The 25,983-nt window shown below is 36.3% G+C and overlaps 2 protein-coding genes across 4 annotated transcripts; one reads left to right on the top strand and one right to left on the bottom strand.

The window, feature by feature from the left end:
- Positions 1-8,105: 8,105 nt before the first annotated feature.
- LOC306991144 (uncharacterized protein) lies at positions 8,106-14,600 on the top strand. 2 transcript variants are annotated; one of them, XM_079598702.1, is made up of 9 exons: positions 8,106-8,233; positions 8,351-8,568; positions 8,675-8,843; positions 10,274-10,570; positions 12,116-12,175; positions 12,565-12,615; positions 13,103-13,176; positions 13,314-13,357; positions 14,412-14,600. In XM_079598702.1, exons 2-9 carry the CDS (start codon positions 8,353-8,355, stop codon positions 14,458-14,460), a joined length of 960 nt encoding a protein of 319 aa, XP_079454828.1. In that variant the 5' UTR covers positions 8,106-8,233; positions 8,351-8,352; the 3' UTR covers positions 14,461-14,600. The 2 variants fall into 2 exon arrangements, with proteins under 2 accessions (XP_079454828.1, XP_079454827.1); XM_079598701.1 differs by having other exon boundaries at positions 8,211-8,568.
- A 3,047-nt stretch (positions 14,601-17,647) lies between these two features.
- LOC306992188 (uncharacterized protein) lies at positions 17,648-25,494 on the bottom strand. 2 transcript variants are annotated; one of them, XM_079600804.1, is made up of 18 exons: positions 25,327-25,494; positions 24,019-24,261; positions 23,771-23,860; positions 23,489-23,627; positions 22,874-22,969; positions 22,404-22,787; positions 22,181-22,282; positions 21,873-22,105; positions 21,601-21,779; positions 21,411-21,501; positions 20,581-20,928; positions 20,359-20,476; positions 19,981-20,072; positions 19,761-19,878; positions 19,379-19,486; positions 18,904-19,092; positions 18,590-18,766; positions 17,648-18,374 (listed from the first exon to the last, which is right to left on the bottom strand). In XM_079600804.1, the coding sequence occupies exons 3-18, from the start codon at positions 23,843-23,845 to the stop codon at positions 18,157-18,159; spliced, it is 2,667 nt and encodes an 888-aa protein (XP_079456930.1). In that variant the 5' UTR covers positions 23,846-23,860; positions 24,019-24,261; positions 25,327-25,494; the 3' UTR covers positions 17,648-18,156. The 2 variants fall into 2 exon arrangements, with proteins under 2 accessions (XP_079456930.1, XP_079456929.1); XM_079600803.1 differs by lacking the exons at positions 24,019-24,261; positions 25,327-25,494 and having other exon boundaries at positions 23,771-23,973.
- Between the last annotated feature and the right edge of the window lie 489 nt (positions 25,495-25,983).

The following is a 25,983-nucleotide window of genomic DNA, read 5'->3' as shown; positions in this document are numbered from 1 at the left end:
ATATATATATATATATATATATATATATATATATATATATATATATATATAATGGCAAATTGTCCTCCTTAATTGGCTTTATATATATATATATATATATATATATATATATATATATATATATATATATATATATATATATATATATATATATATATAGCCAATTAAGGAGGACAATTTGCCATTTTTAAGTGAGCACTATTATATAGAATGGGATTTGCTGCGAATTACATTGGTGTGCAATGTGTGCTAAAGTAGCCCTACTTCAGTGGCAGTGTAATGGAGACAGGGGCTAGTTGTCACATGGGCAAACTGTCGATTAACAAAAACGTGTTTTCTCGAGCAGTGGTTTTATATTAATATGGGTTTAAACATTAAAATAACAATATCACCATATTTTGGATAAAGACAATAAAAACCACAATCACTTTATACATCTCAGAGTAGGGCAGGTTGTAACAATGTGTTGATTAAATAACATTTAATGATTATATTATAATTATAAAGTTTTACAAACATTTTGCTGTCTCGAGAAGTGTTCTCATTTCATACGCGTTTAAAAAATATGTTGCTACAAACCGTAGGCTATTATACACTAATTATTTGGCAGGTTTCCAATGTGACAACTAACCTATCATGTGATGTTTGCTATAGCTTGAGGAGGAGATGAGGAGGATCTATTCGCATCAGCTAGATTTATTAACAATGACTCAAAACAAAAACTCTACACTTGAAAAACAGAGCAACCATGTTAACCTGACGAGAGCAGACAATTAATGAAATAAACAACAGCATGATAATGAAATTAACAAGAAACCATAGAAACGAACACAAACAGGGCAGGTTGCATTTACAGATTGCTTGGTTTTGCACATCTTCTAGTTATAGCATATAAATATATATATATATAATTTTTTTTCAGAGATGCTCTTCTGCAGACCTCGGTTGCAACATGTTGTTATTTGAGTTACTGTTGGTTATCAACTCGAACCAGTCTGGGCCTTCTCCATGACCTCTGGCATCAACAAGGCATTTTTGCCCACAGAACTGCCGCTCACTGGATACTTTCTCTTTTTCAGACCATTCTCTGTAAACCCTAGAAATGGTTGAGTGTAAAAAATCCCAGTAGATCAGCAGTTTCTGAAATACTCAGCCCGTTTAGCACCAACAACCATGCAACAACTTCAGGAGATCGCCTCGACCATGTCTACATAGTCCCCCTGTGGTGAAAATCAAGCTTTTAATGTTCATGGTGTTTTTAATATTCTTTAAGACAAACCATGTACTACAAATTCATAAGTCAACACCATTGCTGAGTATTTTCTCCTTAAAACTGCAGTGAACCAAAGACAGTCTCAAAAACGCAGTTTGAAATAGCAGGTGTTTCTGACGTCACAAACTACCATTTAACCAACGTGTGTGTACCTTTTTTAACGTGTGATCGTAAATGAGTGGATCTCTGAGCTGGTGTGAGTGGAGGCGGGGCTAATTTACATATTCATGGTTCCGTGTATAATAAATGAGGCAAGGGTATGGAGTTACATTCAAGCTTTTAAGGCATGAAGGAATTTTCTTTCAAGGAAAACCGTTTAAATACGTAATTTTGGTGATCAAAGAAGAGTTTTAAGGGAAACAATCATTGACTACAAGGGGAATTTAAATGCATTGAGTTGCCGCCATGTGATTGGCTGATAAGATATTTGTGTTAATGAGCAGTTGAACAGGTGTACCTCATAAACTGGATGGTGAGTGTATTGCTGGAATCAAAAGTGTGACACACAGCAATTTATCCCTATAGAAATTATGCAAAACCTTTGAAATAATAAATAAAATCTTCAAAAATTTTATTCTATAGACACGCTTCAGAGTGACCCTATATATTTATTTATTTATGTATTTATTTATTTATTTATTTATTTATTTATTTATTTATGATTGATTGATTGATTGATTGATTGATCTATTTGTTACCAATTAATTGACCTAAAAAAAACTCTAGCTTATGTTTGAACAAATCTATTTGTATGTCTAAATGAAAACAAGAGGAAAATGCCATTTATAAAATGCGTGTCTAAATGAGTCGAGCTAATTAACCATATAAACAGAGATACATTTCTAATGGAAATCTGTAAATGCACATTGCCTGTCATAAACAAACAGTTTGGAATGAAGCATGGAGGCATTCAATTCAAAAGCTTAATCAGATATATAACTCCAAGTAAGTACATGCTAATTCTTCTCCAATTTCCTCTGGAATTATTATTATATATTTTTTCATTTATATTCTCTATTACATAAATGACTATCTTGTAACTGTATAAACTGATAATAAATTCCATTTTATCGTCAAATATAGCTCTGAGTAATATAAATAATAAAAGTAAGTACTAACATGTGCAAATGGCTTGTTTCAGAAGAGAAATGGGCTTTAACAGGAGAGTTGTTTTTCTGTCTGGCAAAAGGATATTCATGCACTTCAAGCAGCTTGATATTTGCCCCGTCATCGGTTGCATTGCTCTGCAATTCGGAATGAAACAGTTATAGCTTTTTTGAAATCGACAGTCGGGGAAGAGAAACATGGCTACTTTGTCAACATGTCACCGTGCAGGTTTTCCCCCTAAGCCTTTTTTAAAGTAGAGAGAGGAAACAGGCAGTCGACATAAAAGACGACGGCCCCTCTTAGCGAGCAGAAAGCAGCCTTTGACAAGCCCATTACGAGAAAGAAAATAATTGTCTCGCTTCTCATTGTGCGGAACCCTTCAAGGTCCTTCAGAATCCTGCACAAAGCCGAGACGTTTTGATGTAGTTATCTAATGCAGTCATCAGTAATGTACATTTCCTCCTATCTGCTCTGTTTGCTCCGGCGGTGCTTAACAGGGCCGCTGCACACATGTATTCCTCTCACCTGGGTGCAAGCGTCTGTAAAACACTTCGAATGATTTTACTCTAATGGGCAACGACTGTTTTGTGCTTTAAGCGATAGTGTAGGATTTCCTGCTTTCTAACAGCTAAATGCTGATTGCGGATTTGTTGTCTCGCACACTAGAAGTTCCCAGTCCTATCAATATTTATGATATACAGTAGCTCGATGTTCTGTGTAAAACCGATGGAGGTATTCAAATAAGCCCGAACGAGGCAAGCTTTTACTGCAGAGGAGGATAGAATATCATTATCCCGGCAGGCTGTTGTGCTGTTGTCGTTTACGTGCATTTGATATTTTTTGGCTCGTCTCTCAATCTCCCCATCAGCATTCGCTCTGCAGGATCAAACTGGCACGCATAGTGGTCTCATCATTCCGCTATCCTGAAAAAAGAGCAACTGGCTGTGTTTTGGTCACTATTATCTGATGCAATAATCATGTCCCGTTTTCATATTTCACACACAAAGGCATGAGGCACCATCTTTGCCATCGTAGATTATGCGAACTGAGCCAATCTGACTCAAAATGCGAGATTCTCAATGAGTCATTTGAATCCATGTAGTGTATGTTAATGATGTTTTCACTGTTTCGCTAAAACCTTATCTGAGTTCCGGCTGAAATGGAGAGCGTCATTAAATCTACATGCTGTAGGCAACTTGCTTTTGTTTGTGTGCACGTCATAGATATGAATACAAAAAGTCGCATTAGCAGCTCTTTCTAATTACCACACATCTGTGCGTCGGCCATATTGGAAAGGTCAAGAGCCGCCTGTGAACACATGAGTGTGAATCGACAGATGCCGTCTGCAAAAGGAAGTTGTCTGTTCTGCATATGCAAGGGTCAATGACAAGCGAGTAAGATAAGGAAAAAAATGTTTAAAACATGAGAGAGGTTCATTAGGAATTGACTTTTTGTATTCATGTTGGGTTCCTTTGTTTTTGAAAAACTTTTAAACCATTTTTACAAATGTTTAAATGTATTAACCCGAAAAAGGTAATGTGGTGCAACCATCAATACAAACTATTAATATATTTTCCTTTCACCTTGTACATGTGAGTGAGCAAAATGTAATAATGAATCTTTAAATCATAATTATTATTTTATATAATTCATAAGCATCAAGTTTTAGGGATTTATACCACATGGCAATTTTTAACTTGAACTAAACACGTCTTAAAGACACATTGTCTGACACTTTTACTTGACGACCTTGACGCACAGTCAGAAGGGTCTGTGGGGGTCTTCTCTATGATGTCATTTCTTGTTTTATAATTTTTTTACTTCCATTTTTTTGTGCTGATTTGGTGGATAAAATGCTTCATTATAATATGGAAAGATTTGTAACATCCTGACATTTTTGTCTTTATGCCCATGGCAACAATTTTTTTTATAAATAACATAAAATGTAACACAAATTACCCTAATTTACATTAAAATAAGGATAATCAAAACTACTGAAATAAAATAAAATGATGTGATGGGCCAATCAGGGACTTTTGGAAATGTCCTTTTACTGTTTTTCATTGTAAAGTATATGGTAATTTTATTAATTTTTACTTGCAAAATAACTGCACATTTGACAGTATTTTACATTAATGTTACTTATACTTTCATATTAAACCATTTACAGTTTTTTTATATGGTAAGGTAACTTACAGTTTACCAATAAACAGGTTTTATTGCAGTTTTTTTTACAGTATTTTTCTGTAATAAATAAATTTTTTACAGTGTATATACTATACATGTATGTATGAATATATATACAATTCATATATATAATCTTAAACACAACTCTTACCCAGCATTCTCTGCTCTTCGACCTGAAGGCTGCCAAGAATCTGCGTGGGTTTGTTTGCTCAAACCTCATGCCCATAGACTGCATGACAAGGTTATTCTCTCAGACATACAATAGAAGCAAAAGCAATGGCATATTTAAACAACATCACTCAGCGATCACACAGCAACAGTCCTCGCCCGAGCTTCCAATCTGAAAGCACTGACCTTGTCATCAGCAGAGACAAAGGTGACTTTAAAGTGAAACGAAAGAGCACACTCCACCTCCTAATCTGTCATAAGCGGTGCGGCGATGTTTGTGATGATGAGAAAGGAAACGATGTGACAGACTTTCCTAGTGGAAAACTCTCTGTCCACAGAGACTGTCCACATTGTTCACATGTCAATGGGGCGGGACAGGCTGTTTGTACGATAATGAGAAAAAACTCGCTCTTTTTCTTACCTCCATTTGACCGCATTATGAATTCTTACATAATTCTTCATTATATGTTCAAGATTGAGTCCAATGTCTGCGGGCTCTGTCCCAAATGCAGCTTGACAAGCCTTTGGAGAAAATCTGAAAAAAATAAATATATATATTTTTAAAGTTTGCATATCTGTTTTTTTGAGAATCATATTTGATACATCAGGCTTTTATGGCACATACATATTTATTCACACACTTATTCACAGCCTAAACTGAGCAAAAAATATGCAGATTCGTGCAATTGCTGATATTATTATTATATGGCCAAAAGTAAGATGAAATTCCGGTGGCTTATAGAGTTGTCGCTCTATAGCTCTTAGTAAGACGATATTTATGATAGTTTTATAATCAAAGATCTGTAACTATCAATCAGATTGCAGAAGGCTTGTAAAAGATGTACAACAGGGTTTGAAGCAAAATTTTGATCATGTCAGGCCCTGTTTGCATGGATCGCCTCAGATCAGCGCTCGTGATCCATAGGCGTCTTTACATTAGCGACTGGACATCTCTCGATTTTCATACAGATTACATAAACAGAGGATATTTGTTTTCGTTTTTGAATTTGATCATTTCCGTTTAGATACGTGCTCCAGAAAAAGTTTCACCAAGAGGGCAGGAAGCACACACCCTGTTTGTTTTCTTTATTTTACAAAAGCAAATGTTTTGTTTTGATTGTTTGATTGTTAGAGGACGCATGCAAAAGTAGACCTTTTACAGTTTCAAAATATGTATTGCTTTTATCTGAATGCCCATAAATGACAGAGTATTTTAAGATGATTTTTCTGCAATGTCAGGGAGGTTTCGGCCCATTGACATCAAAAACAATGACCATAAACATAACTGTAACAATAACTAAATTAGAGTCCACTCCAACGCATGTTAAAACTTTATTTATTATAAGCGCATGATATCGTGCTTCTGTGCAGTTATTGTTATAGTTTATTATTAGAGCACAATATCGTTCTTCTATGCCGTTATCGTCATATATCGTTTATTATTAGCGCACGATATGGTGCTTCCGTGTTGTTAATTATATATAGTTTATTATTAGCGCACAATATCATGCTTCCATGGTGTTATCATTATATATTGTGTCGTTATCGTTATATATCGTTGTCAAAGATCATCTAGGGATACCTGAGTTCTTCAAATCAACCAACCCGGTATCACGCTAAAGCGTGTAATACACACGCTGGACCACTAGCGGATGCGTGTCAGGGTCACGCTTTGCCTTCTCTAGGCGTGAACATGACACGCATGAATGTAGGTTGAGTACCAGTAGGGGGCGATCATTTCCTCAATGCCAACAACTCTCCACGGACCAAAGAGAAAGCGATATAGTGCATTCTCTCCAAAACTCCCGCGTCGTTCAGGTCGGTCAAAGGCATATTTTTATTATGGTGCTGTAATTTAAGAAATCCTAACGTTGCTGTAGCCTAACGTTATATTTGTGTGTGTGTCGAGTGTGGAGCTTTTAATCAATGGTGCTGTTAACGTTACTGTGGTCAATAACGTTAATGGAAATTGATATTAATTGGCTAATTAATTAATCACAGAAAAATATCGATTCTGATGTTGTATCTATTCTAAAAGGATCGATCCTCACATAAAAACATGTCGATCTTAAGGTGTTTTTTTAAACCAGTAATGTTAATTTTATTTATTTAGAACGAATTTATTTTATTCAGAAATTATGCATTAAACTGATTAAACGTAACAGTAAATGCCTTTACATTGTTACAAAAAAATGTATAGGCCTATATTTCATTTAAATGCTGTTCTAATAATTATGATGCTGAAAATTCAGCTTTGATCACAGGAATAAATTACATTTTAACATATTCAAATTGCAATAATATAAAAAAAAAAAAATTATAATTCGTTTTTACAAAGATTTACTGTATTTTTGATCAAATAAATGCAGCTTTGGTAAGCATTTTAGACTTCTTTCAACATTAACCATCTTAACGACCCCAAAACTTTTGAACAATAGCGCACATGTTACATTTACTATAATTATTCTAGTTTGTGCAATTACATTTATTTTTTATTGATCGTTAAAGTTTTCAAGTTTTACCTATTGGGGTAAAACAGTGGCAGCCCTTTAAAAAATGAACACTGGTTTTACTACGGTAACCATACACACGACTAATTACAGGTGCATCGAGAGCACAAATTACAAAATCTTTTAGTGGTCATGAAAATGTATTCAGATTTAGCATATTAATGATGCATTCACCTCATATATCACGACACACTGCTTTCCCTTAAAGGAAAATACATTTAAATCCAAGTGGATGCTTTTAAAAGTAAAAAGTAACGGTATTGGCGTTATTGACCCTGTATTTACTTGGTATCGGATCAATACCAAATTTTACTTTAGTACCAAAGTACCAAATAGTGCTTTCTGTTCTGTGGTGTGCAATCTCCACTATTTATCTCTCCTATTTTATGCAGTCCTGCAACAAGTTGTCATTAATAACATTGTCACAAGCTTGCAGTGACAAGAAATTATTCTTTTGGCTAAACAGTAAATGTAATTAATTTCTATGAATTCAGATCAACTGTTCATTCGTGCAGTTTACATGCTAAATATGCATTGTGCAATAACAGCAGCATCACAGTTACCTTCTTTATTTTGTTACAGTTATGTGTATAATATGACAAATCCAGGAAGCCTTGCTGCAAGAGAATGAACTGTTTTTGTTTTCCTTTGTCCAACAGCTCCTGTTTTTACCCACCATCCTTCCCTGTTACCTCCACCTGCATACCTTTATAAGAAAACCAACGGCTCTTTTAAGAGCCACTCCTATACTCCTCTTACTACCTCTCTCTCTCAAACACTCTCACACACACACACACACACACACACACACACACACACACACACACACACACACACACACACACACACACACACACACACACACACACACACACACACACACACACACACACACACACACTCTCCCACACACACTCACACTCTCTCTCTCTCTCTCTCTCTCTCTCTCTCTCTTTCTTCCTCTCTTCCAGAAGCCTGTTGTCTTCAAGTAAGTATTGCTTTTTTTTTATTTAAAATCCATCCCGTTTTGTTTGTGTGAAAGAAGTACTTCTCAAAATCTTTTTGTGTCTCTGTCACTCTCTCCCGCTTACTCTATCTATGATAGAAATGCCAGGCCAAGGGTCAACAAGGCGAAATTGTATGGTCTGCCATACAAATCTTAATGTGGCCTGCAAAACTTGCAACACATGCAAGGAAGAACAGCCACATAAGCTGAGGCTAAAAAAAAAACTAAAAAAATTTGATCAGAAGAGGGAGAGCTGGGTGCATATGCAGAAAAAAAATCGAACCACCTCTCATATCGAGGACGAAGCTGTGTTGTTGGTATGCGATTGGTTTTATTGTTTTTATGCAGGTTATTTTCCAAATGTTGCTATATATATTTTAAAATAATATATGTTATTTTATATGTGTGTCCTTGTCTTTTCAGCTCGAAAAATTGCAGGCCCTGGGATTAAGGGGGGTTTTACTTTTGTCCAAGCCTGGAAAAAAGCCGAATGATTGGGTGTCTGAGGTTTTGGCACCCCGCTGCCAGTTGAAGGAGACAGCACATACATGTCTCGAAAGAATTAAGGGCCTGTATGATATTGTTATTCAAGGTAAGAATATTCTGTTATTAATTTTTTAAAAATGTCCTTTATTTGATGCTGTCACAGGTAAGGCTGTGGTTGCCTTTTCTTGACTAATAGATCATTCAGATTATCATTGATGGTTTTCGCTTACAACTAAAACTAAACTAATTGGGAGAGGTTAAAAGTTAAGCAGCTAGCTATTTAGCTGCTCACGTTTAAGCTTGGTTTTAATTTTAATCTTAAATAAAATAGAATGTACACACCAGATGATCCAGTATAGACGCAGAAGCACACACTTTGGCGTTTATAGAGATGAAATTTATTTTACAAACGCATGCAGATATGCTGCCTTTTTTTCACTAAAACAGCGCTTGGTCCTAAACTTAGTGATCCATGCACATTATAGATGTTGCAGATCAGGGCTGTACACTTTTTAGGTGGTGACACTGGTCCTAGCAGAGTAACTTCACGATAGCCTATATTTTATTATTTGTTTGTTTATAACGAACTAAGACATTGATGAACGAACTATGACGCCATCAGCCATATCACCCTGTAGCCCAAGACTGGTTGCCCACTGAAGCTAAGCGGGGCTGAGCCTGGTCAGTACCTGGATGGGAGACTCCTGGGAAAAGCAAGTTGCTGCTGGAAGAGGTGTTAGTGAGGCTAGCAGGGGGCGCTCACCCTGTGGTCTGTGTGGGTCCTAACACCCCAGTATAGTGACGGGGACACTATACTGTCAATGAGCACCGTCCTTTAGATGAGACGTTAAACCGAGGTTCTGTGGTCATTACAAATCCCATGGCACCTCTGGTAAATAGTAGGGGTGTAACCCCAGTGTCCTGACCACACTCCACCCATTGGCCCTTACCAATCATGGCCTCCTAATAATCCCCATCCATTGAATTGGCTCTATCACTCTCTCTCCACCTATAGCATGTGTGTGGTGAGCGCACTGGCGCCGTTGTACTGTGGCTGCCGTCGCATCATCCAAGTGGATGCTCACACTGGTGGTGGTTGAGGAGAGACCCCGACATCATTGTAAAGCACTTTGGGTGTACAGTAGTACATATGAAAGTTCTATGTAAATGCTTCATTCTATTCTATTCTATTCTATTGAATTGAAAGACAAGGTAATTAGCCATGCTATAATTTTTATTATAAAATTCCAGTAGAAAAAATGTCACAATTGGTCAACCACCAGACTATCTCAAACATCCATCACATGTCTTGAGAACATTCACCTATTAAATCAATACAATATTGGAAGTAGTTAGAACAGCACTTGTTAGGTCTATACACATCTCTTTTTGCTACTATGGCTGGAACTAACGATTATTTTTACTGTCGTTTTTTTTCTTGATTAATCGATTAGATGTTTGTTCTATAAAGTGACGTAAAATTGTGAAAAAGGACGATCAATGTTTTCTAGATAATTCTGTACTTCTACAATGTAGGCTGGACCCCACAAGGCGCTGCAGAACAACTAAATGAACCTTCAGACCCAGTTGAACCCCCAACAGGACCACCAATGGTCACACCTGATCACCAGGAGGCAGTGGCCCTGCTTAATCACCCAACAGCTCCAACGGGACCCCCAGCAGCCCTTATTGAACCACCAAAGTCCCCAATTGGACAGTCAGTGTCCCTTTTAGCACCCTCAGTACAACCACAGCAGCAATCCCTGAACCTGGGGGAAAGACCCCACTCCCCAGAAGGACCTTCAGCAGCATCCCCAGTTTCTCTTGAAAAAGGTAATTATAAAAAGAGCTACAGTATATGAAGAGTATTGAAAATAAGTTGTAAGCCCCACAAAACCATACTCTTACTTTGTGTAATGTGAAATTGTAAACAAATTCAGAGTCCCGGAAACATTTATTATTATTATAATCCTGAAAAAAATAAAATTACACAACTGTTTTCAACATTGATAATAATAATAAATTACACAGTGTGTCTGTGATTAAGGCACTTTACTCCAGGGGGATTGTCCCTGGAAGTGCACTGTAAGTCGCTTTGGATAAAAGCGTCTGCCAAATGCATATATACTGTATAAATGTTTCTTGAGCATCAAATTATCATATTACACTGATTTCTGAAGGATCATGTGACACTGAAAACTGGAGTAATGATGCTGAAAATTCAGCTTTGATCACAGAAATAAATTACATTTTAAAATATAGTCATATAGAAAAGTTATTTTAAATTGTAAAAATATTTCACAATATTACTGTTTTTGCTGTATTTTGGTTCAAATAAATGAAGCCTTGGAGACTGGAATTCTTCTTTTAAAACATAAATAAATCGAACCGTTCTAATAATTTTGGCCACCACTGTATATATATTTTAAAACGATTTTTGGATTAGAACCTCTCATCAAATTCCATGAACTGCTACTGTTATCATTACATCATTACTTCAACCATGCCTGTGTTTGCACATATTTAGGACATTGTTTCTGGGTGTTTCGGTGTCTTCCCATTCATGGTGTACAATATATTGACTCACTATCTTTATTGCAATATCACGTTGTGCAATATCATATAAAAATGTTGCAGAAGGTATGCAATATTCCGTTCATCTTATGGAGAGTTGCATCTGTCGACTGTAGTTGTGTTCAATTTAGAGCCCGCTTGAAACCACTATGTAATGATCATGTTTCATTGGCCAGTTGCCCTGTCAAATGCACGAACATTCCCTGTAGAAGACCACATGATGTGTGTGCATACTTCGACAGTGTGTGAGTAAAGAGGGAGAGAGAGAAGAGAGTTAGATGAGCAAAAGAAAAGAAATAACAAAAAAAAGATGAGTGTGGTTCTGGGAGACAACGAAAAAAATGGAGATCGGAGGCGAAAAAATATCAGAAACGGGGCCAATCAACTTTAGTGTTTTTTCATACGTTTAAGAATATCTAAATTAATATCGGTATCACAATATTCCAATATCACATTTTGTCAATATCGTGCAACCCTACTTCCCATAGACACTTTGATGGAAATTGATTTAGCAAGATTTTAAAACCATTCATGTACATAATAAACATCTAGACATTTGTACTCAGATCTCTAATATGGTCTGAAAAACCTACAGAAAAATCTGGAAATTTGAAATGTGTAGGATACCTGGTTGTATTATTCGAAATTGGTCTGTCTAAAGAGCATTTTTTTAAAGGTCTCTGTCTCGCCTTGGAAAAACATTTAGACAAATAAAGCCCAGTCTTCATCTTCATTATTTTGCAAATTTACACAAAATAATATATATATTTTAACATATTTTAAATGTTTCCCTGTATTTAACAGACGAAGGTGTGGAAGGAGGCTGTCCTGCTCCCACTACAGTGCGGCTAAATAAAAGGAAAGGTATGTTGATGTACTGTGTGTAAATCCATACATTGGGATTTATATTGTTGTGAGTCTTCATGAAGGCTGTATTTGCATTTGTAAGTGGCTGTGGTCTATTAGATTTAGACGATGTCCAAATGCATATGTTTATTTAACAGTAGAGCTGAACAGTAGGGCTGAACAACTAATCAAAATCTTATCGAAATCGCAACATGGCCTACTGCAATTTTCAAATCACAGGAGGTGCTATATTTGTTAAAGGCAAAATTTGTGTTACAATACCATTTTAAATTAAATATAGTAGCGCTGGCCTACACATCATATTCTACAGCTCTTTGTTACATACAAATCCTTGCAAAATTCACACCATAATCATTTAAATATGTTGTTATTACCCTGTTTGACAGTGGAAGTTGTGGAAGGAGTTCCCACTACAGTGCGGCCAAATAAAAGGAAAGGTATGTTGATGTAAAGCTTTCTGTATAGTAATGTGGACTGAATGCCACAAAATTGATTAGTATGAGCTGCATTACTTAGCTACAGTCTTCTGGCAATTATTTGGCAACATAATAGCATAGTCAAAAAAAAAAGTGGCACACATTTTTTTTGGTTTTGGTTTTCACAGTCAAAAGCATGTTAGTCTCTGCTATGAGAAAGCGATTAACAACTCCCAAGCAGTACAACAGAGATTCATTTGAATTCATGGATTTAACTTGTCTTTGTTTGCCAATATCACAACTGCCCAACCCTAAAGCTTGTGTTTATTACAGTAAATTATCAGTGTTCAATACAACTTCTGTACCATAATAACTACAATATGAAAACTGTAACTAACTAACTAACTAACTAACTGTAACATGCTAGCTTAATAACCACTTATCATTCTATAATGGCTTGTTTATTGTAGTGTTAAGCTCTGTGAATGTAATATTTTTTTCCTTTCAGAATGCCCACATACAGTGACAGGGAGCCAGGATTATTACCCTGTGAAGAGGGTTGCCAAATACAAAGTTATTAAGGTTAAATACCACTAAAACACTACACAAGTTACACAATGTTCTTTTATTGGTGTAATGGTCTTAAAAAAGTATTGGTGATTGGTATAACTGCTAAACATAGCAAATATTTGAAACTGAAAAAGTCTCACTATTTTTAGGGCCAAAAATGGAAGCAAGTGGAGTGGGAGCCATGCAAACTCTGGTGTGTACGACTTCTCATGAGTAACACATAGCCAATTAGTTTTAACATGTACAAACTATTGACATATGTTAGGTAAGATCAAGGTAAGATTTGTTTATGTAGTTCATAAATATATTATTATAACCAACACAAAGTGTCTTAAGAAGGTGTTGGGCTACTACGTGCCCCAGAAGAGTTTCATGCTCTTTGGCATAGATTCTTTAAGTCTCTGAAATCTGGGGAGCTCCATTCGTCTATGCTTTCATTTGGTGTTTTGATGACGGTGGTGTCCAAAACCATAACAGCTTCAGTCCAAAAAGTTATGGTGGCTCTTGGTGGCTTAACACCTTACTAAGACACTTTATTTAGTTTTTTCTCTTAATTCCCTTAATCTTATTTCCCATTAACACTTTACATGAACACCAAAAGTACCGTTATAGCCAATAATGATTAAGATATGCCCAAACTACACGGCCTGCATTATGTGAAAGTCTATATATATATGCCCCATGTAGTTACATTGGAGCTCATTTTTAATTAAGTTTCTCAAAAGTAATGTGACATTTTTCATTTTAGGACATCATTAATTATCATAAATCTACAATACAGAGATACAGAAATTGTCTGTTACAGCATTACTGCCTTAATAACTGGATCAATATATTTAGTGTCAGCTTGTGATCTTCATTTGTCACATATGTTGTCTCACAGTAAAATGTGGACTCCTCATTTTTGAGTTACTAAGACAAAAACTAAGTAGTTGGCCTAATGGTAAGCAAGATAAACCTACCAAAAATGTAAAACACTTTGGAGTATTGTGCACACCAAACAGTGATTCATGTCAGAAACATAACAGATTATAGGATTTTCTTGACTTAAAAATAACAATTAAGGCTTTCCTTGCATTGTAGTTGACTAACATTAGCCTACAGTGAACATTAGCCTGTAATGAAACCCCACTAAAACACAGCTATTGGAAAACAGCTACAGGAGTCTTAATGTGTGTCTTTGTGTCTACAGTTCATCTGCAGAACCAAAACATCTAATTGCATATTATTTCCTTTTTGTGTGACAGTGGAAAGAAGTGGCCATTGGAGTGGGTGGCGGATATGGACACTTGTTAGTGCTTCCATCAGGTGCCCAAGAAGGTGCTGGAGCACTTTTGTGTGTGTGTAATAGTTTGCCTTTCTTTCTTCTTACTGTTATGAAAATAAACGCTTCTTGCGACTGGACCCTTTCATTGCCACTTTCAGTTGTATTTCATTTTGCACTTTATATTGGATATTAATACTTTCGTGTTTTGCACTCCAATTATTGTCACTTTTGAGCAAGTTTAGTTATGATTTGTCATTGTTGTTTACTGTACTTTCTTCAATAAAACATTTCATTTATTTTCAGACACACTATTTATTGAATAATACACTTTATTATATGAGCCTCCAAGACAACATAAAAATGTATCTGAGAATTTATTCAGAGAATAGTTTAAAAAAATAAAACCATTTGTAGCTTTTGATCCTTAACTTTTCTCTATGTAGAAAACATACTGTTTCTCCTATGAATAATACATGATGTCCTGTCAGTGTTGGGCTATTGAAACATATCAATCATCCACAAATTAATTGATCACATATTTTGCCTACAATGAAATGTGTAGGCAAAATATGTGATCAATTAATTAGTGTGGATGATGTCAAACAATGGAAATGCCTTTGCATACAGCACCATGGTTCTAAATGGCAACCTGTTATACAACTGTCCCTGGATCCCCCTTCCTCTTCAGATGGCACTGTTATTACCAACAGTGTATAGATTACTTTTACTAAAATTATTGCAAACAGATGTCTTTCATTAACAAGGTAATGTACATGACTTGAGCACAGGACTTTTCAGGAGGTGTCAACCTAGTCTGCTGAACTTTTGTCCCAACCCGTCTGCCTGCTGTCTTTTGGTCAAGGACCAGGTTTTAATATGTTTTTTTTTTTTGTGTGTGTGTGCATGTGAAACTGACCCTGAATCAGACCTCATGATTTGGTGTCTTGCTCTGCTTGTGGTAGCTGGTGTGAGTTTTACAAAGTTACACAAAAGTAATTAGTAAATCTAATTACTGTTTTGCTCTTGGTGATATGGGAAGTGTAATTTAATGACATAGTTATTTAAGGTAAATTAGATGACGATTGTCTATATAGCCACTTAGCCATATGACCACTGCATAAAAACACTTAATTATGATAAAGTATGGTATGGGAGGATGGACACTGGATATCTATTATGATACTGTGATTTCTTTTTTAATGTAACTCACCTCTGTATTTTAATTCATATTCATGAACACCACTAATTTGAGATCACTCTGAAAGTTTTTTTTATTAGGTTAGGGCAGGGGTAGGCAAGTTCAGTCCTAGAGAGCCGCTGTCTTGCAGAGTTTGGCTCCAACACTGACAAAACCTCACTTGGCTATAGCCTTAGTAATCCTGAAGACATTGATTAGCTTGTTCAGGTGTATTTGATTAGGGTTGGAACTAAATTCTGCAGGACAGTGGCTCTCTAGGACCGAACTTGCCTACCCCTGGGTTAGGGTTTGTGAAAAAGAAACGTTCCAAGAGGTCCACAGTGACATCTGTGATTCAAATAAGTCAAAATAAACATTTAATTAACGAATATTGGCCACTTTGTCCAACAAATACATTTTAATTAACATTTATACATTACACCACTTCATGTTTCTTTGAAATGCATGCATGACACAAGGGCTGAGTTGGCAGAGTGAAAATTAAAATTTTGTCATATGATTAAACCAAACACATCACTGGAAAGGTCTTGATCAGCCGAGTAACAGCATTGCAATCTGAAGGCAGTACCTGGCTCCTGCTTTGAGATATTGACCTCTGAACTTTGATATTAATGCATGTGGTGAGTCTTATAATTCAGCAACTGAATGGGCTACAATGATGAAACCAACTGTTATGTAAAGCTCTTGAACTCTTCCATCACGAGGGATACCGTTTGGTGAGATCACCAATAGGGGGCATCACCAAAAATGGTAAAAATTGAATCTCACCTAGTTATCATTTATAATATCAAATTCTGACCGAACTATCATGTTTCACATCCCCCCATACCCATTAGTGAACTCTCAGTTTTATACTCCAGACATCCATTTACATGTTTTAGTCATTTACAAAAAGAAAACTACAATTCCCTGTTGCAGCAGATTACAACGTGATAGACAGCGCGTTAAATATGTAGTTCTTCCGGTTGGCAAAATAGGGTTGTAAGTAAGTAGGGTTTCAAAAATAACTATAGTATAAAGTAACTTCCTAACAGACATGCTACTGCAAAAGCATATACGTGTTGTATAAATTCAGACCAAAAACATCGTCTTATGGTTATCAATATCAGCCAAAATTGCTTGTTTGGGAGATTCATGCTAGTTGCTAAGGTAACCGTGAGCCTGACCACAAAAACGGAAGAAGGGTGCGTTTAAAAAAAAAAACGTGTTAGGTAAAGAAATGTGAATACTGACATTGCCAACAAATAATTTTAAAATATGTCATCCTTTATTAAAAAAGAAACGGAAGAAGGGTGCGTTTAAAAAAAAAACGTGTTAGGGAAAGAAATATGAATAACTGACATTAACAAATAATTTAACATATTAAAACATTATATGTTATAAAATATGTTATCCTTTATTAAAAATTGTGTTTTCATGTTGAAATCGAGGCACTAGATGCTAGGGATGTTTTCGTTGACATTTTGGAGAGCGGCAGGGTCACTCTGGACTGATCGCCAGTCCATCACACAACCATCAAACTCCCATTCACACCTAGGGCAATTTTATGAGTCTCCAATTAACCTATTCTATTCGTTTTCTTTAGGTTAAATATATTTTTATACAGAAAATAATGATACAAATAAATTTATTTGCATAGCACTTTTCAATGTAAAGAACAAAGTTATATCTGATACAAAGACCACAAGGACATACATAAATATATGTACCGGTATATAAAATGCTAGACATAAATGAAAGCAAATTGCTTATGATTGTAAGCTGATATTTACAACACCAACTAATTAACACTAGTTGTCTAGTGTTAATTATTGTATCCAGACAGAGCAAAGTTATGCAGCAGGATAATGAAAAACTTGTCTTATTTATGGATATAATTAACTAATTAATTAATACAACACACAACTCTATACCTACTTGACAATTAACATGTGAAAATGTTATTTTGTGTGATTACTTTTAGTTATGTACCCTGTATACAACTGGCATACAAATTTAAGAGAAAAATGAAAAATCAGTAATTTACAGTAAATGGTTTATTCCAAAAGTATCCACAATCACTGTGAATAACATTATACAGGTGTATAGAGTATAAAACAATCAAACTATTACATCAATGTAAGTGTAACATTTGTGTACAGTAAAGGTCATTATGTTGACAAGATGAGATGGGTAAAGCTTGGGGAAGTCACCACTGCAAGAGGCTGCTGTCATTTGCAAGCTCTAGCACCACAGTTGACCGCAGAAATAGACCGTGAAAACATCGGAGGTGAAACTTAAAAACCGACCTGCTGTTTGTAAACTGAGTTTTGGAGAATCACATAAAAAAAAATTAACAGTGGTTTCCTATCCATCTATGAAGCTAATGCTACCTACACACTGCAGGAAACAATTATAGTCCAAAATAAAAGCACTGTATCAGACATCCATTGCACTTCAAAACGTTTTATGTTTTCCTTGCAACACACCTGCAGTCCAGTCATAATTGATACGCAGTCTAAAGGCATCCCACCAGTTAAGCACTAATTTACACTGCTTCAAAATCACTGTCATCTGAACTCTCAAAATCAACTTCTTCATGGTCCTCCGGTATCTCCTCGGGCACATCCTCCAGCAGAGAAGCAGCATTTGGTCCTAAAGCCAGGCTGTAACTTGAGCATACGACTTGGAACTTCTCCTCCACATCTGCAAGCCTTTTCTGAAGAAGACACAGTAGCCCGCGATGACCCTCTTCACTTAAACTGCCTAGAAGGAAAAATTAAAAACGAGGCATGATAATACTTCCATTGAGTTAGTGTTGTTGAGCTATTCATTAACTGACTTTACTAAAGAAGTACAGACCATTTAGATCCAGCCACAAGGAAGCCATAATGTAACACTAGAGGATCTCAAAGTGAGAGGGGTTTTATAGGATCCCCAAAAGCATTATAGCAAGAATCTAATAAAAGTTAGCTTCTTACCACAGTTTCTGTCAGAAGACATTTCTGATATCCTTCTCCTAATGTTTCCAGCCAGTTTTCTGAGATAGGTGCAGTGCTGTCTCATCTCCCTCATCACAATGATCTTTTCCTCTTGAAGCCGCACTTTTGACATGTACACATCAAAAATCTTCTTCTTGGTGAGAATGTTGCTGGATTCTGAAGTCACACAAATAACATCCCTTCAATACAAATTTGACCTGTACATTCTAAACAGCAGGCAAAACATTAGTGTATGTACATCCCATAACCTGGTGCAGGGTGCAAAATAGCCTTAGTTAGAAATTGCTACATACCACTGCTGTGCACTTCCCATGGCCATATTAGACTGTCTCCTCCCCCCACAGAGAGCCCGCTCTCCACCTTCTCCTCAACGATGCGCTCCTCATCTGCCACCTGCTCATTGTAGAGCTTGATTGTTTGCAAGAGTTTTCTCTTCTCTTCCCACAATTTTCTTCGACGCAAGTGTCGGATTTTGTTGCTGTCTATAAAAATGGCAAAACACAGAAAACATGATGCACAAGCATGTGTATGCAGATATCAGAAAGTTCAATGAAATACTAATATTTATAACTGACTAAAGAATTAATCAATTAAAATGTAAAAAAAAATAGAATGACTTAAAAGGCTTAATAGGCCTAATATCTGTAAAATTTTAAGGAAGACATTTTAAAATTAAGGAACTTAAAACACGTTAAGACCAAAACAATACAGATAAGACATCTGCAAGTAATAAAAATGACATAAATATTAGATGAGTTATCAACATACCAGTCTGATTATAAAGGCTGGCTTTTTTTTGATGAACACCAAGAAACATTTGTTCTATAGATTTCTGACGTTCATGTTGGTCATCCTCACATCTGGTACCTACAGAATCTTAAAGCAACAACAATAATACAAGTAAATGTTTATAATGTATTTTAGGCTGTACATTTAAACAGTTTGAAGTTCAAGTTAAGTTTGTTTAGAGCCCCAAATCACTGTTTACAGTCTCAAAGGAGCTTACAAGACCACAAGTTTATAACAAAAAAAACAGGACGACACGTCCTTACTTAATCCTTATGCATGGCAAAGATTCTCAGTTACACAATTAATTATCACACTGCAATATTAGTAAACTACATAGAAGAATGTCTATAAAATACTGTACCGTCAGTAGCCCATTTTCTGACATCGTCTACCCACTGATGCACGATATTCTCAGGACACCCCAGCTCACTGCTCAAATTCTCCAGTCTCTGAGACTCAGCCTCAGCCTTTTTGAAAGTCTGGTGTAAAAAAACAACAACAAGATTTCTGCCTTTGCGATCTTAAAAAGTGAGAAAAATCATGAAAAGCGTTGTATACATAACTCAGACACAACATAATACCTTGATGTATCTGCTGGATAGTGCAAGATGAAGGCCTTCCTGCTTCCGTCGGTTCCATCCAATGGCATGGACAGTTAGCATGTCATTCCTGGCTTTAAACAACAAAATGATGTGATGGAGGAAAGTCCCATTAATGCTCACGACATTTTACTTCATCCACACATTGACCATTGAGTTTTAATTTAAGAGAGATGTAATGCAGTTCTATTAATGTGTTACTATCATATTAGAATATTTCCAGCTTTATATTTGCAATAAATCATATATAATATTTGCAACCTTAGAGTACAAAGTATTAGACAGAAAGAATAAAAACAATAAAAAGAAGAAAGAATAAAAGACAGTTTTCCTAAAATAATATAAATAAGCAACAATTACCAGATTTTGTCATGTACTTGGTTGTCAGGGCACACCGAGACAGGTAGCTGTTTACCATTTCGACCTCCTCCCCTGCAGTTGTGCCAGCACCTTCCTGATTTTTGCCACTCCAGATTATCTAACAAATTAGGGTGGCACTTATATTATAATCATATACAGTCAGTGTATTATATAAGTCATAAAAATACAATTTCAAATGGTATGATAAAGAATATGCAGTACCTCACACTTGGTTGAATGAGCCTTGGCATGCATGACAGAGAGGAATGGTCTCATCTGCAGTAAAGGTCTGAGTTCCAACATGGAGACTGCCAACTTTTCCAGGTAAGGCCAATACTTGCAAGCAATATCCGTGCAATAGAACTGTCCGTTTGTGGCTGCTTGGAGCTCCTTCTGCAGGTACAGCGGATAAGCAAATATTTCCCCCCTGTACATGTTAAGAGCCTTGAGTAGCACTCCGTGTCTGCAAACAACCACCTCAAGGCCCTCTTCATCCAGTTTGCTTGCTCTTCTGGACGTTTCACGTGCAGCAGACCACTGACTGGCTCCACAGATCCCTTTGCCGGCAGTCTGCATGACAAAATAATTCTGGTTAAAACTGAAAGTTGCTAGAACTAGTTACTACATCCATCAGGATGAGTCAGGTTACATCACACCAACTGGCATCTTTGTAATGATCGGTGACAATAAAGGTTTACTTTCAAACTACTACTAAAGAGGAGCTTCAGAAAATGCATCAACACTTTCTCTACTCAAGCAACACAAACTAGTTGAAAGGCAGGGTGACAAACTGCATGCATAGTCACCATCTCTTACAGAGATCTGCTATTACATAATGAATGAGCTACTAAACTAGCCACTTTGGATGCCACCACACATATCATATCTAATTTCAAACCTCAACACAAGATTGCTTGAAAGAGTGCACCATGCTCAAAGTGCTTGTAACAAACTAAGATACTAGTGTGTATTATATAAGCTTACACCAACTAGGGATACAATATCTATTTAATAAAGCAACAATCATACATTTCAAATTTTGCAACACTAACACTTTTCATTTTACTCCTGATCTCATCAACAAAATGGTGTACATCAGTGTCCTTGGCAATGAAGGTGCCATCAAAATAGGGTTCCTCTGACCTTAATAGAATAAGAAAAAAATGTATGTTCAGTGTCAGACGTTATATGTTCTGTTAACTTTACATTAAGTAAAACAATTACAAGTTTAAAACAACTAACCCCTTTGACTGCCGAAATCGGTACACTTTTCTGTTGCCATCTGCACAAAGAGCAAGCATGTTGGGTGTACATGCCGGGCAGGTGAAGTGCTCTACACTGGCCATTTCTTCACACTGGTACTGGCAGAATGTGTATTCCATGAAGCTTCTTTGGAATACGTCTCCATGTATTTTCCCAGTCTGTACATGCGATTAGTAAAGAGTAAAATTAAATAGCTACACTAATGTTCTCCCATCTCTACTTAAGGCAACTTTTATCCACACTGATCTTACCCTTCCAAAGAGACAGGTCCTCCTCTCCAACATCCGCAAAAAACCTTGTCTTGATAAACCTGGTGCAACAGTTTTCATTTCTTCAAATGAGCTGAAGACATCTACGGAAAACAGCGTGTCAGCATTCACAGATGCTGGCCAATACCCACTTCTTATTAGGTCGCTCATGTCAGGTGTCCAATGAGCCAGACATAATCTGCACAGCAAGTTTGGCAAGTGCAAATCATACCGACCTAAAATCAAAAAGTAGAACATTCTAACACACAAAGGGACAAGATAAAATTAAAATATAAAACCATAGTTCATACCATTTATGCAAACCAAAATTATTGCTCTGCCAGCTGATTCTGTGACGTTTGAAGGGTCACAAGTGCATAATTGGACAGGTCTCACTGTAGGCAATAAACATACTGAAAGGAGAAGATAAATAATTAGTGAGAAAGCATTAAAAATATGTACAATTAAGATAATAAAAGACTAAAGATAAAAAAAAAACTTTAATCAATTTACCAAAAAGGTTCAAAACACTACCTTGATTGACCAGTGTGTATTTGCCTTCTTTTTTTACACAGCACACTGTTGGCTCAATGGGCTTGTAAACTCCCTCAATACAGGACTCCCTGTTATGGAGAGTGAGTGTTTTGTGTATGTGTATGTCACAATCCATACACAGCCACTCTTGTGGCATGCAGTCTCTGCAGCGAATGACAGCAGGAGATGTGCAGTGGCTGCAGTTCTTTTCTGGAGCCACATTGCAGGACAGCAAGCAGTTGATGTGATAAGACCTTGCTTTCCGCCACTCATCTTGGGCTACAGATTGGCGCAAGCACCATGATGTGGATGTTGAAGGATGCTTGTTGGTACCTTGAACATCTGCTGATGTCAGAATATCCTGCAGTTTCTGCATCTCACTGTCTAAAAGACAGAAATAAGAAAATAATCATTCCTTTCATGCTTACTGCTAACTTGCTTAATTACAGTAAGGTCAGGTGTCATTTTACCGAATAAGTGTTGAGAGCAGTTTGGTTGGGTAACTGTGGGAACCTCCTCAGGTGACTCAAAATGAGTAGCATCCTCACTGCCAACCACGGAAACAACTGAAAAGATAGAAAGGAAAGAGTAAACAATTTTCATATCTTACAAGCACATAATACAGTCTGACAATTCCATTAATCTCAAAACGTTTCCCCCCCCCCCCTCATAATCTGGACATAATCTTGAACTGTCAGCTGAACATGAAGCTGACACCGATTGCTTCACTTCCACTTAATTTCTTTGTAATTGCTTAGCATTACAGTGAAGTCAACATAAGTAACACATCCAACATGTGGTGTTTCTGATGGCACATTTTAACAAACAGTATTTAAAGGAAAATTATTCAAAACCGGAAAACAGAAATCCTATTAAGTTTTACCATAGAAAAAATAAATAAAGGAAAAAGCTGTGCACTGGAAGCCCCCACAGTTTAGTGGTCTATGTTTTAAAAGTGACACAAAACCATATATGTTACCTAACAAATAGCAAGCTGAATTCTGTATACAATGGGCACAGTTATACTTAGTTAAAAAGCATTGGGTGGTGGGTAATCACAGATAATCTTGGAAGACATGGACTACCTGTAGCTGAAGCACGTTTTCGTGTCTCTCCACTTCTTCTTCTTTTTAGCAGTGGACGTCCTTCAGCATCTCTCTCCACCCATCGGACATTAAATGTACTGCCTTTAGCAGATGCTGCTTTGCCCTTCGCTTCCTTTGCCTTGCATGACAGAAAGAGAGCATTGTATGATAACACTGAAATACAGCCAACTCTTGAGCAGTTCATTCAAATGTTGCACTCTAATTGCCACTCTTTAGTATTATTACCAATACTGGAAGAGCACTGTCTAAAAAAATACTCACTTTGTTTTGAGCAATAAGCATGTCTGCAATGAAAATAGCATCATCTACTCTCCCTCTGTCTTGCTGAGCAGCCATTTCAAAGATACTATACTGGAAAGGAAGATAAAAACACGGTCAGACAAAAAGAATTGAGGACGGAGTATAGGGTGGCTTTAGGCTATATAAAAACTCAATTTTAAAAAAATGTTTTGGACAGTGAGAGAGAGAGTAAAGTGAAAGATAAATAAAGAATATAGAGTAATACTTACTTGAAGATAGTGAAGCTTTAGAAAAAATAAATGGATATAGAGAGAGAGAGAGAGAGAGAGAGAGAGAGAGAGAGAGAGTGTGTGTGTGTGTGTGTGTGTGTGTGTGTGTGTGTGTGTGTGAGAGTGTTTGAGAGAGAGAGGTAGTAAGAGGAGTATAGGAGTGGCTCTTAAAAGAGCCGTTGGTTTTCTTATAAAGGTATGCAGGTGGAGGTAACAGGGAAGGATGGTGGGTAAAAACAGGAGCTGTTGGACAAAGGAAAACAAAAACAGTTCATTCTCTTGCAGCAAGGCTTCCTGGATTTGTCATATTATACATATAAGTACTGTAACTGTAACAAAATAAACAAAGATAATAAGGAACTGTGATTATTTTATTGTACAGTGTATATTCAGCATGTAAACTGCACGAATGAACAGAAGCAGTGTGTCGTGATATATGAGGTGAATGCATCATTAATATGCTAAATCTGAATACATTTTCATGACCACTAAAAGATTTTGTAATTTGTGCTCTCGATGCACCTGTAATTAGTCGTGTGTATGGTTACCGTAGTAAAACCAGTGTTCATTTTTTAAAGGGCTGCCACTGTTGTACCCCAATAGGTAAAACTTGAAAACTTTAACGATCAATAAAAAATAAATGTAATTGCACAAACTAGAATAATTATAGTAAATGTAACATGTGCGCTATTGTTCAAAAGTTTTGGGGTCGTTAAGATGGTTAATGTTGAAAGAAGTCTAAAATGCTTACCAAAGCTGCATTTATTTGATCAAAAATACAGTAAATCTTTGTAAAAACGAATTATAATTTTTTTTTTTTTAATATTATTGCAATTTGAATATGTTAAAATGTAATTTATTCCTGTGATCAAAGCTGAATTTTCAGCATCATAATTATTAGAACAGCATTTAAATGAAATATAGGCCTATACATTTTTTTGTAACAATGTAAAGGCATTTACTGTTACGTTTAATCAGTTTAATGCATAATTTCTGAATAAAATAAATTCGTTCTAAATAAATAAAATTAACATTACTGGTTTAAAAAAACACCTTAAGATCGACATGTTTTTATGTGAGGATCGATCCTTTTAGAATAGATACAACATCAGAATCGATATTTTTCTGTGATTAATTAATTAGCCAATTAATATCAATTTCCATTAACGTTATTGACCACAGTAACGTTAACAGCACCATTGATTAAAAGCTCCACACTCGACACACACACAAATATAACGTTAGGCTACAGCAACGTTAGGATTTCTTAAATTACAGCACCATAATAAAAATATGCCTTTGACCGACCTGAACGACGCGGGAATTTTGGAGAGAATGCACTATATCGCTTTCTCTTTGGTCCGTGGAGAGTTGTTGGCATTGAGGAAATGATCGCCCCCTACTGGTACTCAACCTACATTCATGCGTGTCATGTTCACGCCTAGAGAAGGCAAAGCGTGACCCTGACACGCATCCGCTAGTGGTCCAGCGTGTGTATTACACGCTTTAGCGTGATACCGGGTTGAATCAACACATGGAGGACGTTAAATGCCAGTTTTAAGTTTATTTTCGGTTCTCCCAAGCCAGGAAAGTGCAAGGTGCTCTGCTCACAGGTGCCAAAAACATGAACAATTTAAAAAGAAAAAAAACTTAAGAAAAAAAAAACTTCAATATACAAAAACAATAACTTTGGATCAGGTATAACAATTCTCAGCACTCATAGTATTCAGCAGATACTGCACTCTCTACCACCAGTCATAGACTCCCTGACCACTTCCTTATGTGAGAATTTATACATAATGGGTACAACCATTTCTCAACAATCATAACATGGGAAAGTATTAAAGACCATAAACATGTGTTAAAGATCAAGTAACAGTATTGAAAGATCAAGTAACCCCATTTCCTTCAACACACACATTTAAATAACACAGCACAAACTTCAGTTCAACAATAATTATAGAA

The sequence above is a fragment of the Phoxinus phoxinus genome (assembly GCF_949152265.1).
Source record: "Phoxinus phoxinus genome assembly, chromosome: 23".
Classification (NCBI taxonomy): Eukaryota; Metazoa; Chordata; class Actinopteri; order Cypriniformes; family Leuciscidae; genus Phoxinus; species Phoxinus phoxinus.
Note: the sequence above shows the minus strand (reverse complement) of the source record. Positions and strands in the feature narration are given on the sequence as shown.

Coding starts and splice junctions, on each gene's coding strand:
- LOC306991144 (XM_079598701.1), top strand. CDS start 8,344: ATGATAGAAATGCCAGGCCAAGGGTCAACAAGGCGAAATTGTATGGTC. Junction 12,616..13,102: donor GCGGCCAAATAAAAGGAAAG/GTATGTTGATGT, acceptor TTTTCCTTTCAG/AATGCCCACATACAGTGACA. Junction 13,177..13,313: donor CCAAATACAAAGTTATTAAG/GTTAAATACCAC, acceptor CACTATTTTTAG/GGCCAAAAATGGAAGCAAGT.
- LOC306992188 (XM_079600804.1), bottom strand. CDS start 23,845: ATGGCTGCTCAGCAAGACAGAGGGAGAGTAGATGATGCTATTTTCATT. Junction 23,628..23,770: donor TGCTTATTGCTCAAAACAAA/GTGAGTATTTTT, acceptor CTGTCATGCAAG/GCAAAGGAAGCGAAGGGCAA. Junction 19,879..19,980: donor TATCCAGCAGATACATCAAG/GTATTATGTTGT, acceptor TTTTTACACCAG/ACTTTCAAAAAGGCTGAGGC.